The 15,731-nt window shown below is 44.4% G+C and overlaps 1 protein-coding gene, 2 non-coding genes and 1 pseudogene across 3 annotated transcripts; all 4 read left to right on the top strand.

Moving 5' to 3' along the window:
• Positions 1-432: 432 nt before the first annotated feature.
• Positions 433-1,813, top strand: LOC124677674 (annotated as a pseudogene).
• A 2,686-nt stretch (positions 1,814-4,499) lies between these two features.
• Positions 4,500-5,880, top strand: LOC124678527 (peroxygenase-like). The gene is made up of 6 exons (XM_047214399.1): positions 4,500-4,749; positions 4,860-5,012; positions 5,141-5,226; positions 5,309-5,403; positions 5,509-5,634; positions 5,721-5,880. The coding sequence occupies exons 1-6, from the start codon at positions 4,500-4,502 to the stop codon at positions 5,878-5,880; spliced, it is 870 nt and encodes a 289-aa protein (XP_047070355.1).
• A 258-nt stretch (positions 5,881-6,138) lies between these two features.
• Positions 6,139-6,212, top strand: TRNAI-AAU. Its single transcript has one exon. It is a non-coding gene; the product is annotated as a tRNA-Ile (tRNA).
• Positions 6,213-6,649: 437 nt separating this feature from the next.
• Positions 6,650-6,723, top strand: TRNAI-AAU. Its single transcript has one exon. It is a non-coding gene; the product is annotated as a tRNA-Ile (tRNA).
• Positions 6,724-15,731: the final 9,008 nt, after the last annotated feature.

The raw sequence follows: 15,731 nt of genomic DNA, 5'->3' as shown, positions 1-15,731 counted from the left end.
AAAGATCGACTAACTTACAACGAATTAAAAATTAGTCGACTGCCAAATATAAACTCCCTGTAGGTCTGTAACAAACGGTGACATTGGTGCATAAAGGATCCTGTACCAAGCAGATCGAGCGCTACACGGCACGGGACGGGCGTGATGTTGAATGAACAATGTAAACATTGACGGAAAACGACTCCACCGGTGATACGACGAGCCAGCTTACTGCTCATTCCTTCACGTCTGTACCAATCGTACACTTTTCTCCCTCTAGGTGGATGCACACACCGTGCCCGTGCTTCGTTCCTCGCGCGTACTACAAGACGAGCAGAGCGCGCTAGAAATTGACCCATCACAGTTGCGTTGATCCCTCTGTGGCGCCGTAGCGTGCTAGGTTGCTTCCTTTACTCGACAGCTTGAGCTGAAACGTGTGGCACGGAGAGCGTCATGGCGGAGGAGCCTAAGGCGCCGACCGAGGCAATGGCGACGGTGGCGGAGGCAGCGCCGGTGACGGCCGAGCGGCCGGTCCGGGCAGACCTGGAGTCCCGCCTTCCAAAGCCATGTAAGTGTCTTCCACGTTTCTTCGTCCAAAATTGACGGCGTCGATCTGACAGGCAAAACATCCATGCAGACTTGGCTCGAGCTCTGGCTGCGCCCGATGTGAACAATCCTGAAGGGACCGAGGAGGGGCACGAGCACGGGCAGAAGAGCGTGCTGCAGCAGCATGTCTCCTTCTTCGACCTCGATGGCGACGGGATCGTCTATCCTTGGGAGACTTACGGAGGTAAGGCATGGTGAGCCGTCTATTGCCTGTCCGACATTCATGTGCAATAAGGCTCAATTTTATACAAATCGGGATACAAGTGTGCGGATCCAAGTCTGGTAATGCATGTACACTTAATGGATGAACTTGTGTTGCACGACTTCCAGGAATGCGGGCGCTGGGCTTCAACGTCATCGTGTCGTTCATACTGGTATTGCCATAAATGTTGGTCTAAGCTACCCAAGTCTACCGGTTAGTACAAAAATTTCAAGACTTTAGATAGTCTCCTACTACTACTAGTATTGTACTCAGCATATCTCTCTCATCCATCTTGGCTTTTCATGATCGGTGCAGACCTGGATACCATCTCCACTATTCCCCATACATATCAAGAACATTCACAAGGATAAGCATGGCAGCGATTCCTCAACTTACGACACGGAGGGAAGGTAATTTGAAACTCTAAATCCTCTTTTAAAGTGCATACCAGTTCAAACTGTCACACGGTATTTCGATCAGTTTTAAAATACTGTGTTCAAACTATGAAACACAGGTTCATGCCGGTAAATTTTGAGAGCATCTTCAGCAAGAACGCCCACACTGCGCCCGACAAGCTCACCTTGGGCGAGATCTGGCGGATGACCGAGGGCAACCGGCTGCAGTATGACTTCTTCGGATGGTGAGCGCTAGCAAATTTTAATCTGATTTTAACCGTTTACTTGAGTTACTTGTGGCAGAAATGCTTGCTTCTTAATGCTCAATTTTGAACCATCTATTCAGGCTAGCAAGCAAGGGGGAGTGGATATTGTTGTATGTGCTCGCCAAAGACGAGGAAGGGTTCCTTCCGAGGGAGGCTGTTCGCCGATGCTTTGATGGGAGCTTGTTCGAGTTCATTGCCCAGCAAAGGAGGGAAGCACACGAGAAGCAACAGTAGACTGCCACTCTGTTATCCTGATCCTGGAATGTTTTCAGTTTTTACCTGTATGATGGTAGACCAGATTATTACCTCATATATCTAGTTCAAAGGATTTAGCTCATGTGTATGCCTGTGAAATAAAAACAGAAACGAACGGTGCTTTTCTACTCAGTTTTACCTGACTGGATTCTTTTCGTTCCCACCAGCGATTGTCTCATTCATGGCCGTAAGTGCATCCTTAGTGGTCGATGGAAACGTTACAACGTGGTTGGGCCACGCCCATTTCTAGCCGCATTCCCAGACGCCTTGTACGAAAACACTAAAATTTTACAGAAATTAAACTTCTTTATTCAAATTTCGTTATATATTACAAAGTTGAATGAAGAAGTTTAAAATTTTAATTAAAACCTAGCCTACTTGTCGCCGGTCGGGACACGCAACGGGCCAGCATCGCCATCGTTCTTCTCATTTGCTTGTAGCGCCCCCGCCCGCCTGGCCGCCCAGCGCGCACATGCATGCGCCTCTTCTGGTGTTGCATCGAATTCGGTGTCGACGGAGCTTCCCTACGATGTTGTCCCTACTCCTCATTCTGGGTGATCCACGCTGCTTCGCGGGGTGCGGCCTCAGCGTGGGTCTGAGCGTCGAGCTAAAGGATCAGCTCTCGAGCCATCATGAGGAGGCAAGTCTCCGATGTTGGTGCGGGGCGGAGATCTCGGTGATGCGGCGGATGATGGCCTCGTTGACCTCCTCTCGGGTACGGGTGGCGTCCCTAAGCTGTCGCATCGTCTGGTATGGCGCGAGGATAACCGCCTACTTCGTCATGTCGTCCCACTGCTGCTCCTGCTCCTCCGCTGCCTCGTGCTTTGCGTCCGCTAGGGATGCCTCGTCCATCTCGGCAAACTCGTCGGAGGTGTCGGAGTCATCGTCCGAAGGGGTGGGCTTGGCATGCTGCAGCACAGGTTCCGCCAGCGGCGTGGGGCTATTGCGGCCTAGCATCGAGTAGGTGGAGATGTGGCAGCGTGATATTGTGTCTAGGAAGCTTTGGCTAGGAGGCGGAGGCGAGTTATGAAGGCAGGTGTGAGGTTTGTCATGCAGCGGCGGGGCATTTTATAGCTGGAGATGAGGCGGGAAATGGGCGGAAGAGGAGGAGAAAGGGTGGGAAGGAATAGTATGCATTAAGGATGGCGCAACACCAACGAGACATCTCACGTGCCTCCTCCCTGTGAGCCATCGCCGCCATTATGGAAAGCTACTTGCATGTGGTTGTGTTTATGACAAGGTTGGTGCGCCACTCGCCAAGTCGTCACCACTTTGTGTCCAACGCGCCCGCAGGGAGTCCTGTGGTGGTGGGGATGGCCTCGGGGCGCCGGACGTGGTATTGGATGCACCGAACCGAAAATGTCTCCGATACACGTGGTTCGACGCAATTTTCTATCTGGCAAGCCCCAAGAATGTTTAGGCGATGGTTTGGAGACGCAATTAGATATGTTCTAACATGGTCACAGTGCCTCTTCCATCTCTACCTCGGTGGCAGCTCCCGACCAAGCTCTCAAGATTTTATGGGTTGTAGTAGCTTACCGAGAGCTCTTGTTTTCCACTCGATGGGAACACAGTATCTCCCTCCTGTGCACCTCTCCCTTATGTACCACTCCCGATCCCTCCGAAAGTAACATGCGATGTTTCTAAGGAAGGGGTTGCGAGGCTTACCGAGTTCTAATTATTTTTTGTGAACGGTTTTTTGAAAAGAATATTTATCTTATTTAAATGTTTTAATATAGAAAATTGCATTATTTGAACGACTTTTAAAAAACATTAATCTTATTTGAACACAATAAAAAATAACTAATAATAAAAAAAGAATGATATTAATATGAACATTTATGTTATTTGAACTTTTAAAAAAAAATATCTAATTTTGTTGTTGAAATTGAATAACCGATGTTTAGGGGTTTTCCGAGTGACTCGGTGAAGTACCGAGTGTTTAGTGGTTAGTAGGGGTGCATATACAGAGAAAGTCGTGGTACAATATATGAGAGTTGGCACAAAAATATTTTTAGTAGATTGGGGTGTCTCCTTAGAGCGCGGCATACTCGAACGTTAGGAGAACGGTGATGGTATTGGGCATGGACACCGGGCCATCAACGACTTCCATGGGGGTGAAGTTGAACTACCACACGAAGTCGGTTTCAAGTCGTTGTTCACGACTCCATCGATCCGTACCTAGAGCATCATCTTGGAGCTCTAGTCCTCTCCCCTTCTGGTATTCCAAAATGGTATTCCAACTAGGACCATGGGTTCTTGTTGACCAGTTCTTGGCTAACTTGCCGCTCAAAATTCCATGCAGGTGGCACTAGGCTTGGGGATCCCATTAGCTCGACAAACCCTAGCCTTTGGCACTAGGGGGTTGCTCAGCTGACCAGAATATAAGAGGCCGAGCCTAGTCATATGGGTCGCATGGGCCTCCAAGAGCACCTAGTCATGTGGGCTGCAAGGAACACGAAACCAGAGCCCATGCCTACAGATCGAGCTGAGGGCAACCGGCTGGCCCAGCCCACAAGAGAGCGAAAGAGCTGGACAGAAAAAACCAAGTGCTGGCAACCGCAGTACTCACTCGAACCTCCGGACACGACGAGCGGAGCGTGTAGGTGCAGGGCGGCGGGCGAGCGACACGTTACGGCCGAGGAGGGCTGAGCTCCATGCACGCGCCCACGTCGCGCCGATGCGCCCTCCTCCGCGGCCACGTCTCCACCGCTCCTCGGCTCTTTATAATGGCTACGCGGCCTCGGCACTACTCCATATGCAGGAACTTTGTGATAGATTCCATTCTATGCAGAGATGGCCACCAAGGCGCGTAACGACGTCCGAGGCACCACCAGGACTGAGGGGAAGGGCGACGCCGGCGTCGGCGTAGACGTCCGTGGCGCGACGGCCAGGGCGGAGGGGAATGCCGGCGGCGCCAACAGGACGGAGGGGATGGGCGACGTCGCCGGCGGCAAGGACTCACTGAAGATGGTGGCGCTGCAGGCGCCAGTCACCAGCGAGCGCCCCGTCCGCGGCGACCTCGAGGAGCACGTCCCCAAGCCATGTGAGCATGCATATATGATGCTTCAGTCTGTCGCGTACTGCAGCATCGAATCAGCTAACTGTCACGGTTTGCCTCACTAGCTACGACTTCTTGACGATTTGGCTGAGCAGATTTGGCCAGGGCTCTGGCGGCTCCGGACATCTACCACCCGGAGGGGACGACGGACGATCACCACCACCACAACATGAGCGTGCTGCAGCAGCACGTCGCCTTCTTCGACCGCGACAACGACGGCATCATCCATCCTTGGGAGACTTACAACGGTATTTCTACGCTTCATCTATCTCTGGTTTGCGGTATCCAGCTTCGCCCACGCAAATTCATACAGTACTTAAACATGTGAACATGAACTCTTTGTCTTGCATGCGTGATTTGCCGCCCACCAATTAAGGATGCCGTGCGGTTGGGTTCAACTTCATCATGTCTGCCCTCATCACCGTGCTCGTGCACCTGGTCATGAGCTATCCCACCCTGCCAGTGAGTAGAACCATCTCATGTTTTGACTGCAGGAATCGCATGTCTTTGTATGTACTGACTGCAATTATTTTGAAACTTTCAGGGTTGGATGCCTTCCCCGCTGTTCCCAATTTACGTCCACAACATCCACAAGTGCAAGCACGGGAGTGACTCTGCGACCTATGACAGAGAGGGCCGGTAATTAACAGTTCTTCTCTTGTCAGGCCGGTAATTAACAGCTCTTCTCTTGTCAGTCATGTAGCAGTACTGACAGGCTAACCGCGAAATCTCCGCGTGTTTCAGGTTCATGCCGGTGAATTTCGAGAACATCTTCAGCAAGTTCGCCCGAACGTACCCCGACAGGCTCAGCTACCGGGAGATGTGGCGGATGACCGAGGGTTCCCGGGAGGTGTTTGATTTCTTCGGCTGGTACGACATATAATTTAGCACCGATCGATAAGCATGAAGCTCCGTTTTAGCCGCTGCGTGATCCAGCTATGTTATGTATTGTTCAGGATCGCGATGAAGCTGGAGTGGACGTTCCTGTACGTGCTGGCGAGGGACGAGGAGGGGTACCTGTCGAGGGAGGCCATCCGGCGCATGTACGACGGCAGCCTCTTCGAGTACATGGAGAGGCAGCACCATGCCCAGCAGGAGCACGTCAAGACGTACTAGATCACGCATGCATCATATCTATGACCTCTGTACGTAGAAGTGTAGAACGGACACAGTTCCGTGCGAAACATAAGCAAATAAGATGGGATTTTGTGTGCTGTACCCGGTCGGGAGGGAAGCTACATTTGGCGGTTGTCTGTTAAGAGAGCTGATTACACAGTGTGGCTTCTGCCCGGTCGTTGCAGTTGCACGTTATAGAAATCGCAGATGTTGGAGTGGACAGATAATTAGAGAATACAGTAATATCTATACATGTCCGGCCTATTATCTCAGCTGGTTAGAGCGTCGTGCTAATAACGCGAAGGTCACAGGTTCGAGACCTGTATGGGCCATCATATTTTTTTCTAAATTTTGATCGAGCAGAATTTTATAAAGCAACCGTCATTTTAAAACTCAAAGTCCATGGAGCTTTTTTTGAAGTTACACTTGAAGTTATCCGATAAAAACAATGGTCCATTGTTTTCTAAAAAATCCATGAGCTCATCTTTTTTTAAGTAACCATTATTTTAAAATTGGAAAGTCCATGAAGCTTATTTTTTGAAGTTATAATAACACTTGAAGTTATCCGATCAAAAAATGTGACTTGGAGGTTTAGAAAGACATCAAGACCTGTATGGGCCCTCTTTTGTAAAGATCCATCAAGCTCATTTCTTGAAGTAACCTTTATTTTAAAACTCAAATTTCACGGAGTTTATTTTCTGAAGTTAACTAACCTTTGTTTAATTTCACGGAGTTTAATTAGTGAATACAGTAACATATGTACATGACCGGCCTATTAGCTCAGCTGGTTAGAGCGTCGTGCTAATAACGCGAAGGTCACAGGTTCGAGACCTGTATGGGCCATCATCTTTTTTTCTAAATTTTGATCGAGCAGAATTTTTTGAAGCAACCGTCATTTTAAAACTCAAAAGTCCATGGAGCTTTTTTTTGAAGTTACAATTGAAGTTATCCGACAAAAACAATGGTCCATTGTTTTCTAAAGTTGCGGGTGTTCTTTTGGATACTGCGCCTCCGCAAGACCAGGACACGGGCGCTGCTACACCGTTTCGGATGTGTGGCCTCCCCGAACTGCCCCTTCTGCCTGAATCAACTGGAAGACACCTCGCATTTGTTTGTCGGCTGCCCCCGCCTTCGCCTCCTTTGGAATGTCGTCTCCCCCTCAGGTCGCCCCCATGTGGGCGCCGACGTTCCGGCCCTCCTCGATGCTCTCTCCGAAGACTTACCTCCCATGCACCCGGAAGCGCGCAACACGGCCATCTTAGCTCTCTTGTGGACCGTCTGGAAATCCCGCAACATAATGGTGTTTGATGCAGATTTTATGTCTACTCCGCGCATTCTAACCATGTTGGTAGACCATCTCCGCCTGTGGGTCGTCCGTGCCCCCCCTAGGGTCGACACGAGCGCCCTGCTGTCTTGGTGCCGGGCTATCTCTTAGAGTCTGTCTTTCTCCTTGCCCTATGTTCCCCCTGTATCCAGCCTCCCCCATCTCTCACTCTCGCTCTGTTTGGGCGCGGTATGCCGCCCCAGACCTATTTTGTAGGCTTTATGCCCCCATGTAACCCACTCCCGCATTAATGAAAAATTGAGTTCAGGTGGGCGATCGCCCCCCGTTGTTTCCTCAAAAAAAAAAAAAATCCATGAGCTCATCTTTTTTTAAGTAACCTTTATTTTAAAATTGAAAAGTCCATGAAGCTTATTTTTGGAAGTTATAATAACACTTGAAGTTATCCGATCAAAAAATGTGACTTGGAGGTTTAGAAAGACATCAAGACCTGTATGGGCCCTCTTTTGTAAAGATCCATCAAGCTCATTTCTTGAAGTAACCTTTATTTTAAAACTCAAATTTCACGGAGTTTATTTTCTGAAGTTAACTAACCTTTGTTTTAAAATTCAAAGTTGTCCGAGCAAAAAATGTGACTTTTGAGGTTTAAAAAGACCTCAAGGCCTGTATAGAACATTTTTTCTAAAATTCGATTGAGCTAATTTTTTGAATTAACTTTTATTTTAAAACTCAAACTTCACATAGCTTGTTTTTTAAGTAAACTAACCTCTATTTTAAATTTTGAAATCCGATCAAAAAATATGACTGGAGGTTTAGAAAGACCTCAAGACCTGTATGGGCCTTTTTTTCTAAACTTACATCAAGCTTAGTTTTTTAAAATAAATTTTATTTTAAAACTTAATAAACTCCATGGAGTTTATTTTATGAGTTAAATAGCCTTTTTTTCAGAACTCGGAAGTTATTTGAGCAAAGATTGTGACTTGGAGGTTTAGAAAGACCTCTAAATAGTTCTTTAGTAAAATATTGGTGTGATCTTTAAGTCCAGCACTCGATATGAGGAATGGACGTTGTAGTTCGAAAACTCTAGAAAAAGGTCGACCTCTGAGAAGGGAAGAGACTTTCTCCGCGCGCGACACGTGGTTGAACGTGGGGCGCGGAATTTGCCGGTGGACTTCCTCCGCGCTCGACACGTGTTGCTTTCTGGTGATTTTGCGAACCGGCCACTTCTCGTAACGGGTCAGCTTCTCACTTAACGGGTTTACAGGGACCCGTTTCGCGTCTGTCTTTATCTCCGTTTTTTCCCTTATTCTTCTTCTGTCGTCTGGGCTGGTCGTGGCTTCTAGTTCCTTCGGCTGGTCGTCTCGTCGGCGGCGCTGCTATTTTCCCTTCTCCTCCGTTGCTCGCCGAGAACCTCTCGCAACTCATCGTCGGCGGACGTTTTTCCCGCTCCAGTGGTAAGCGCCGTCGCTTTTTCTGCCTCGCTTAGGGTTTCTAAGATCTTGGTTTTTCCCTTTGATTCGATTAGATCGAATCAGTATTTTCCCTTTGTATTTCCGGGCTGTGAGTTTTCTGGGGAATTAATGGGAGGGAGGTAGCACTTTCAAATGGAAAATATGCGGAAGGCGGATGATGCGTTTTCTCTCAGTAAAGTCGTGCTTTTTTCATCGATTTCTTCCGCCTCTTCTTGGTTATACACTTTCTGAGTAACACTAGTTAGGGTTTGCCTTTGTCGGAGTAGCCGTATGATTCCACATTTGGTGGTGACATGCATCTTATTATTTAGGGTTTCTTGGTCTTTTTTCTTGTCGATTTACCCGCTCTCGATGAGCCGCTGAGTTTCCCGTGTCGTGTTGACATGCAGATTAGACGATTCTGGTGGTTCTTGTGGTTTCTATCTGTGTATTTTGTTGTATTGTTTGGTCTAGTTTTATCACACATCGTACCTGAACTATTTCTAGGGTTTGTCCAAAGGCTTGTTCATAAGATGGTTTTGTACTTCTGTATGTTCGCCCGTTTCTGTCTGGTACTTGCTGTCCTTTGTGTCTTGTACTTGTTCGTGTTTGTCCTTGGTACTCGTGTGACAATTTGTTCTGTACTTGCGTAGCTTAGTCTATCGTACTTGTGCACGTATATCTCTTGTACTTGTGCACCTATATCTCTTGTACTTGTGCACCTATATCTCTTGTACTTGTGCACCTATATCTCTTGTACTTGTGGACCTATATCTCTTGTACTTGTGCACCTATATCTCTTGTACTTGTGCATCTATATCTCTTGTACTTGTGCACCTATTTGTTGTAGAGTTTAGCGGCAGCAAAGGTGCTGCTCTGTTACACGTCTTCGCCAGTGCATGCGTGTAAATTATGTTGCTTTCTTTTGGTTTCCTTGTTTGGTTTTCGATGTATTTGCGCCAAAGGCGCGTATCGTTTTAGACGTGTAGTGAAGATATGCAATTGCGACGACAAAGGTGGTTTCTGTTGTAATCTTTTTTTGTTGTCCTGTTTTTTCTAGTTTCGAAAGTGATAAGCTGCACACATTGTACCCGAACTAATTTTAGTGTTCTCCAGATGCTTGTTCAGTGTTGGAAAAGATGGCAGATCCAGGTTTTCACTCGTGCTCGGTATTCCTGACCATCTTCGTGAAGCAGTCGATCGTCACATCTTAGATATGTTTCCTGGTGAAATGCATAATGATGTAAGGTTTTTTATTATGTCTTTTGATTTTTAATTATTGTGTTATTGTAATTTGCATTCTTAATTGTGTTTTTTATTTACAGTTACGTTCTAAGCTAATGTGGAAGACTATCTTCATTTCGTCGATGATAAGAACGGGACGTGGTCTTGCTGATCAGATGCGTGATATGGTTTCTCTTTTGTCAATTGAGTTGAAGAAGCAGCCATGTGCTTGCAAGAGAAAGGAGCCCGAAACTGAAAATGTTGTTGGAGGTAGTTCTGTAGGCACGTAAGGGTGATGGCAATGCGTACACCGATCCTGATTATTGTCTTGAGGATTGTTGTCTTGAGCGTTCGGGGCCATGTACATGCAAGGGAAAGGAGCCTGAAACTGAAAATGTTGTTGGAGATAGTTCTATGGCCCAGAAGTATGATTCCTATGCATACGGCGATTCTGATGATTGTCTTGAGCTTAAGGAGCTATCTGGGGAAGAGGAAGTCCCTGTAACTGCTTTGCATAGAATGTTGTTTGCTGATGTACTTGAGGCTCCTAGGAATTACATTGAAGGGTAACCATTGTAATTCAATTTTCCATCTATTTTTCATCTATTTTTGTATATACGGATGTTTATTCTTGTTGTTTTTAACAATTGCAGTTCCGAGAAAATACTTGAAGTTGGTGGTAAGTCTCGTCAACTCGGCATAGTTTCTACCTTGCTATGAAGGGTGGTGGTTTCATGGATCCTTCGTTATGGATGTTTTTCTTAAGTGCGTTGATGATGGTCTTGATTTCTTATTTATTCCGAGCTCTTTGGCGGTACGTCATGTGTATATGTTTTAGATTTATTTATTTTTTAACTAAATGTTTTTAGCATTTAGTTTTTTAAACATCTTCTTGTTGTTTTTTCCAAAGCATATTCTTGATGTGGATGAGGCTGACCCTATTCATCTTGCTGCAAGCTTTGCTGAACATGATCCGAAGTACTATAGTTTGGATAGGGAAGAGGCATGTTTGTCATGTTTTGTTTGGCGCTTATATTTTTTCTACTACAAGTATCGTGGATGCTTTCTTATTTCTCGTGTGATTGTTTAATTTCAAACAGGTCTACATTACTTGTTGCGATTACAGCCATTGGTGGGTTATCTTTGTCGACTTCCATTTTAGGAAATTTAGAGTGTCTAGCTCGCTGGAGTTGACTGAAGCTCAGATGGCTTCTACTCAAAGAATTGTATGGTTTCGTTGTAATCTAGCTAATTAAATAATTATTTACACATGACAACAATAACTTTTATTTTTTATTCTTTCAGGTCAAATCATTTAAGAAACTTTACAGTTATCTTCATGGTATCGAGAGATTAAATATCTCATCGTTCAAGATAAAAGTTTGCGGCACCCCTTCTTGTTCAGAGTAATCATCTTTTCTTAATGTGAACTATGATTTTATTTTGTTTACTGTGTTTGGATTTAATTGTTTCTTTCTTTTTGACCATTAGGACAAGCGCGAGGCGTGACTGTGGTATCTATGCAATGAGGTTTATTTGGATATTCAAGGCTAATTTTTATCCAGATGTATTCAAGGTAGGTAATGTGTTGTGTACATAGTTTTATTCAATAGTATTTAAGGCAGTTTTTTAGTACTTGTTCGCTGTATAAATAGTACATGTCAATGGTTGTTTTTAGTACTTGTGCATCTTTTTGTTTAGTCGTTGTGTACTTTTTCGTTTGGAGCTTGTGCATTCTTGTTGAAGATCATTAACCATTGTGTTGTTTCGTGTTTTTCAGGCTGACATCGAAAGTTTTCGACAGTTCTTCGCCGGAATGATGCTCACTTATGATTCTCCTGATTATCTGGCAAGTTTCGTTCGCGAACAGATTGAAGAATTCGAAAGTAAGAACTGTTTTACAATGGTTATCCTTTTTTCGTCCAGTGATGTCAATGAAGTGAACTTGATTGTACAAAATAAGGAAATGAAGTACATAATAACATTACATATTCATTCCATTGTCTGTATCATATATTCTAAATATTCATGTGGCTTCCTCCTTGAGTGATTCCTACTTTTGTTGCTCTCCTTTTGATATCATTTGTTCATCGTCGACGTCTGCAAATAAATATATGTTAAATTTATGTTAATTTGTAGGAAAAAGCAGATTATTTGCATCAAGTAGGTTTTCATCATCGACAAAGAAACTTCATGGGCACACTTACCTTGTTAATGTGTTTTTGTACCAAATACTAGATATTCCATGTCGCATCTTATTCTTCCGTTGTGGTAGTACATACCGTAAGTGTTTCCTGGTTGTGTTGTTCTCTCTCGTTGTGTTACTATCGTTATTTGTGTGTCTCGTTGCTTGATTGATTCTGTGCTGTATTGCTTGTATATCTTTCCCGTGATGCTCGTTGTTTCGCTGCCGCCGCTGCTTGTGCCGTCGCTCGTGCCGCTCTCGCTGCAATTTTTGCTTTCGCTTCTCCACATCCTGTTTTGTTGTGACCTGATTTCTTGCGTATCCGCATTTTATTTGTCTAGTTTTCTCGTCTTTTTTCTGAACCCGGCATCATTCTCGTCCCCTCTTTTTGTTCCTCTTCTGTCGGACATTGGTGGGTCACGCAATGTTTCGTTGCTACCTGTTTCTTCGTCGTGAAGTTTTTTAGCTCCTTCATCTTCTCTTATTGCTGCCAGCACTTTTGTTTCCATATCACGCATACACCGAATCATGACATTGTATGCTTTGTCATTTGGGCACGCTTTGTTGCAAAGTTCTGCCATATGGCTCATCACACCGGCAAACTTTAGTGTTTCGTCTCCGCAAGAAGCATCTCGCGACATTTCCTAATGTTGCGAGTTCCATGTCTATGTCTTTTCTCCATCTTTTAATCACAAAACTCTCTCGGCAAATCATTGATCTCCATGTGAACCATTGCTTTTATTACATGGCAGCAATGTATACCATCCCTCCGCATCTTTTTGCAGGAACACATGAAGTTTTTTTTTCATCGTCAAATGTGACGTCAAACAACTCCCTTTTGAATTCCATGTGGTTGTAGAATTTCACTATTCTTTTCAGCCAGCAGTGGCGACCAAGTTCAAGTGATCCATCTACCTTGAATGCCGTGTTGTTTGTGATCTCAATCTGGAACTTCTCGAATATGTCATTTGTGAATTGTTCAAGAGCTTGCTTCTCAAACGGATGTCTTGTTACTAATTTTGTCAAGTTTTCAGTGTTGATGTGAGCTTCTTCTTGTCCAGGGCAGTATAAGCACTTGTCTTGTATGACCTCATATTGTTCAAGGAACATTGTTATCGTGTCTCGTGTGTCTGGCTATAGCATTTCCACATGTTATTTGTGCTCTCGCTCCTTCCCGTGCTTGATGAGAATGGGTAAAATTTATCCATGAAGTATGCCTGGTACCCACCGTGTCTTATCCTCGAATAACTTGCTTAGGTGTTCTTCTCCGCTAGCATTGTAATCCTCTATCACTTTATTCCATCCCATTTCGAACTCAGCTGGTGTGAATGCGTTCTTTGCAATGTACATTAGCATTTCCGACAGTCCTGTGTTTTTTGCAAAGAAGGTGCTCTCTTTCTGGCTCATCTTGGTCACGATGTGGTAGTAGCAGTTCCTGTGTGTTGTGGACTTTAGAACTGTTTTTATTGCTTTCTTCATTGCCTTGTCCTCGGTCTCGTTATTATTGTCTTTGGTTCTTTTCCACCCATGGCCTCGAACAAATGTTTCCAAGTACTCCATATAAATGTATCTCGTTGTTTGATCCTTTAGCGAGCAACGGCAAACAAGCATCGTGGAGCCGTGATTGTTCACCCCAACTATAGGAACAAATGGTAAGCCATACTTATTTGTGCTGAAAGTTGTGTCGAAAGATATGTAGTCACCGAACAGCTTGTAGTTCATTACGCACATTGCGTCCATCCAAAACAGCTCCGAACTCTTTTTTCGTTGTCTATTTCCATGGCATGATAGAAGCCAGTACTCGTTTTCTCGGAGTGTCTTGAAGCGTTCCTGAGCACTTCCGGATGTCATGGTCCTTCTCTATTTGTTGTTGTTGACTCTTTATGTTGCTTAGATCAACAGCATCGAATGGTATTCCACGGAATTTCCCTCTGATCGACCGGAAGATTAACATCATCTTCCTTGGTGGTAGACGTCCCATCTGTAGTAGATGAATTAATCTCCTGTCGAGATCGGTCATCCTTTTGTGACAAGTGTGCAAACCTAATGAGATAGTCTCGTTGGTTCCAGCTGGGTGGTTGTGTTCTAAGTGAACCTTCTTGATGTACCAAGTATCCATCAAATTCTCTTACAATTATCTCGTAGCTTTACGGCCAGTCTTCGTAGTATGTTTGTTCTCCCGTGCGACGATGGTTCGGCATCTCGTGTTTGTGCATCCTTCCTTGTTACATGCAAACGTTTGCATGTAAATTTCTCCGTTTTTTCCTGATCTCTTGCTGCTGAACTTCTTCACTGCAAATCCTTCCTTTCTTGCATACAGAGCGTATCTATAGAATGCATCGTATCTTGTTTTGAAACGGGCACCTTCCTTTGGTATAGTTGCACTGATAATCTCTTCAACTGCTGGGTAGTCATCTGTGCTGAACATCTTGTCCATTTCCTCTTCCATCTTTGTTGGAGGATGTGGATTTATTTCTGGATCATCATCCTTCAGTTCTTCTTTTGTTTCTTGTTTGGTAGCTTGTTCCTCCGAGGGCGAGTTTGATTCTCCCGTGTCGTGTTTCGCGATGATGAATAAGCTTCCTTTTTATTTGTTTCCTTTGAGGCACTTGTTTCTTCGTCGGTACTTCCCATTTCTCTGTATTCCTGAATTCATAACATTCATATTGTGCATCAGTTTTTGTAAGATGGTGTTCCAGATGTTTAGATATTTTAATGTTTATTTCCACATATAACAAAGTGTGTACTGTTTTTGAAATCAAAAGTACGTACCTGCTGATCGATGATTTTGTTTCCCGATGTTTCTGTACATGTGTATGCTTCATATGTTTCCTGTAAATTAAAGGTATACAAAAATTTTTTTAATGCATTATTTTAAATGTAATTTGTAATTATAAATACATACATGTAGTTACTACCTTTGCATTGCTTGTTGTGCTATCACCGGAGTTGGTGTTGGTCGTGGCAAACTTCATTTCCTGCAAATAAGTAAACCAAGTAAACTTTGTGTTAGATTCCTGGTTTACTGATGTTTCACCATAATGCATAATCATCATTTATCTTGTATAAATTCTTGAATTGTACCTTGATAATTTTTTCTGGTATTGGTTGCTTGTGTGTTTTCCTCGTCATTCTGTTTGTCTGGTATACCATAGCTGCTGCTTGGTCTTGTATGTTGTTTCATTCTTGCCTGGTTGCTGTAGACCTCCTGTAAATTGGATATAAATTATTTTTGTCAGGCTATTTTTTAATCACAGATACTTTTCTGGTCATTGCGAGAATTGTTGATTAACTGTAATCTACATGCCTTCTTGATGTCTTCTTTGTTTTGTTGAGATTGTTGTTGGGAGGTGTCGTGCTTGTCTACTAGCTTGATCTCGTGTGTGGTTGTTGTCGTTGTTGTCGTCAGACATATCATCGTCGTCGATTTCTTTGAATAAACCCTGAGAAATGGATAAATAATTGTCAGTATTTATCCTAAAAATGTTTTTGATTTTGTACTTTGCTTGTGTAAGATTTGTTACTTACCTCATAACTTGATGATTTTCTTTGCATGTATTTTTCCGCTGGTGCAGCTGAGCTGCTCTGGCTGCTTGTTGCTGACACATAATTATGCTTTCCCGTTTCTTCGTGATGCTTTTGTCTCAAATTGGTGCCATTGGCATCCTCGTAAGAAGATTGACAAGTCAATAATATTACCATCTCGGAA

The sequence above is a fragment of the Lolium rigidum genome, chromosome 7 (genome assembly GCF_022539505.1).
Source record: "Lolium rigidum isolate FL_2022 chromosome 7, APGP_CSIRO_Lrig_0.1, whole genome shotgun sequence".
Taxonomy (NCBI): domain Eukaryota; kingdom Viridiplantae; phylum Streptophyta; class Magnoliopsida; order Poales; family Poaceae; genus Lolium; species Lolium rigidum.
Note: the sequence above shows the minus strand (reverse complement) of the source record. Positions and strands in the feature narration are given on the sequence as shown.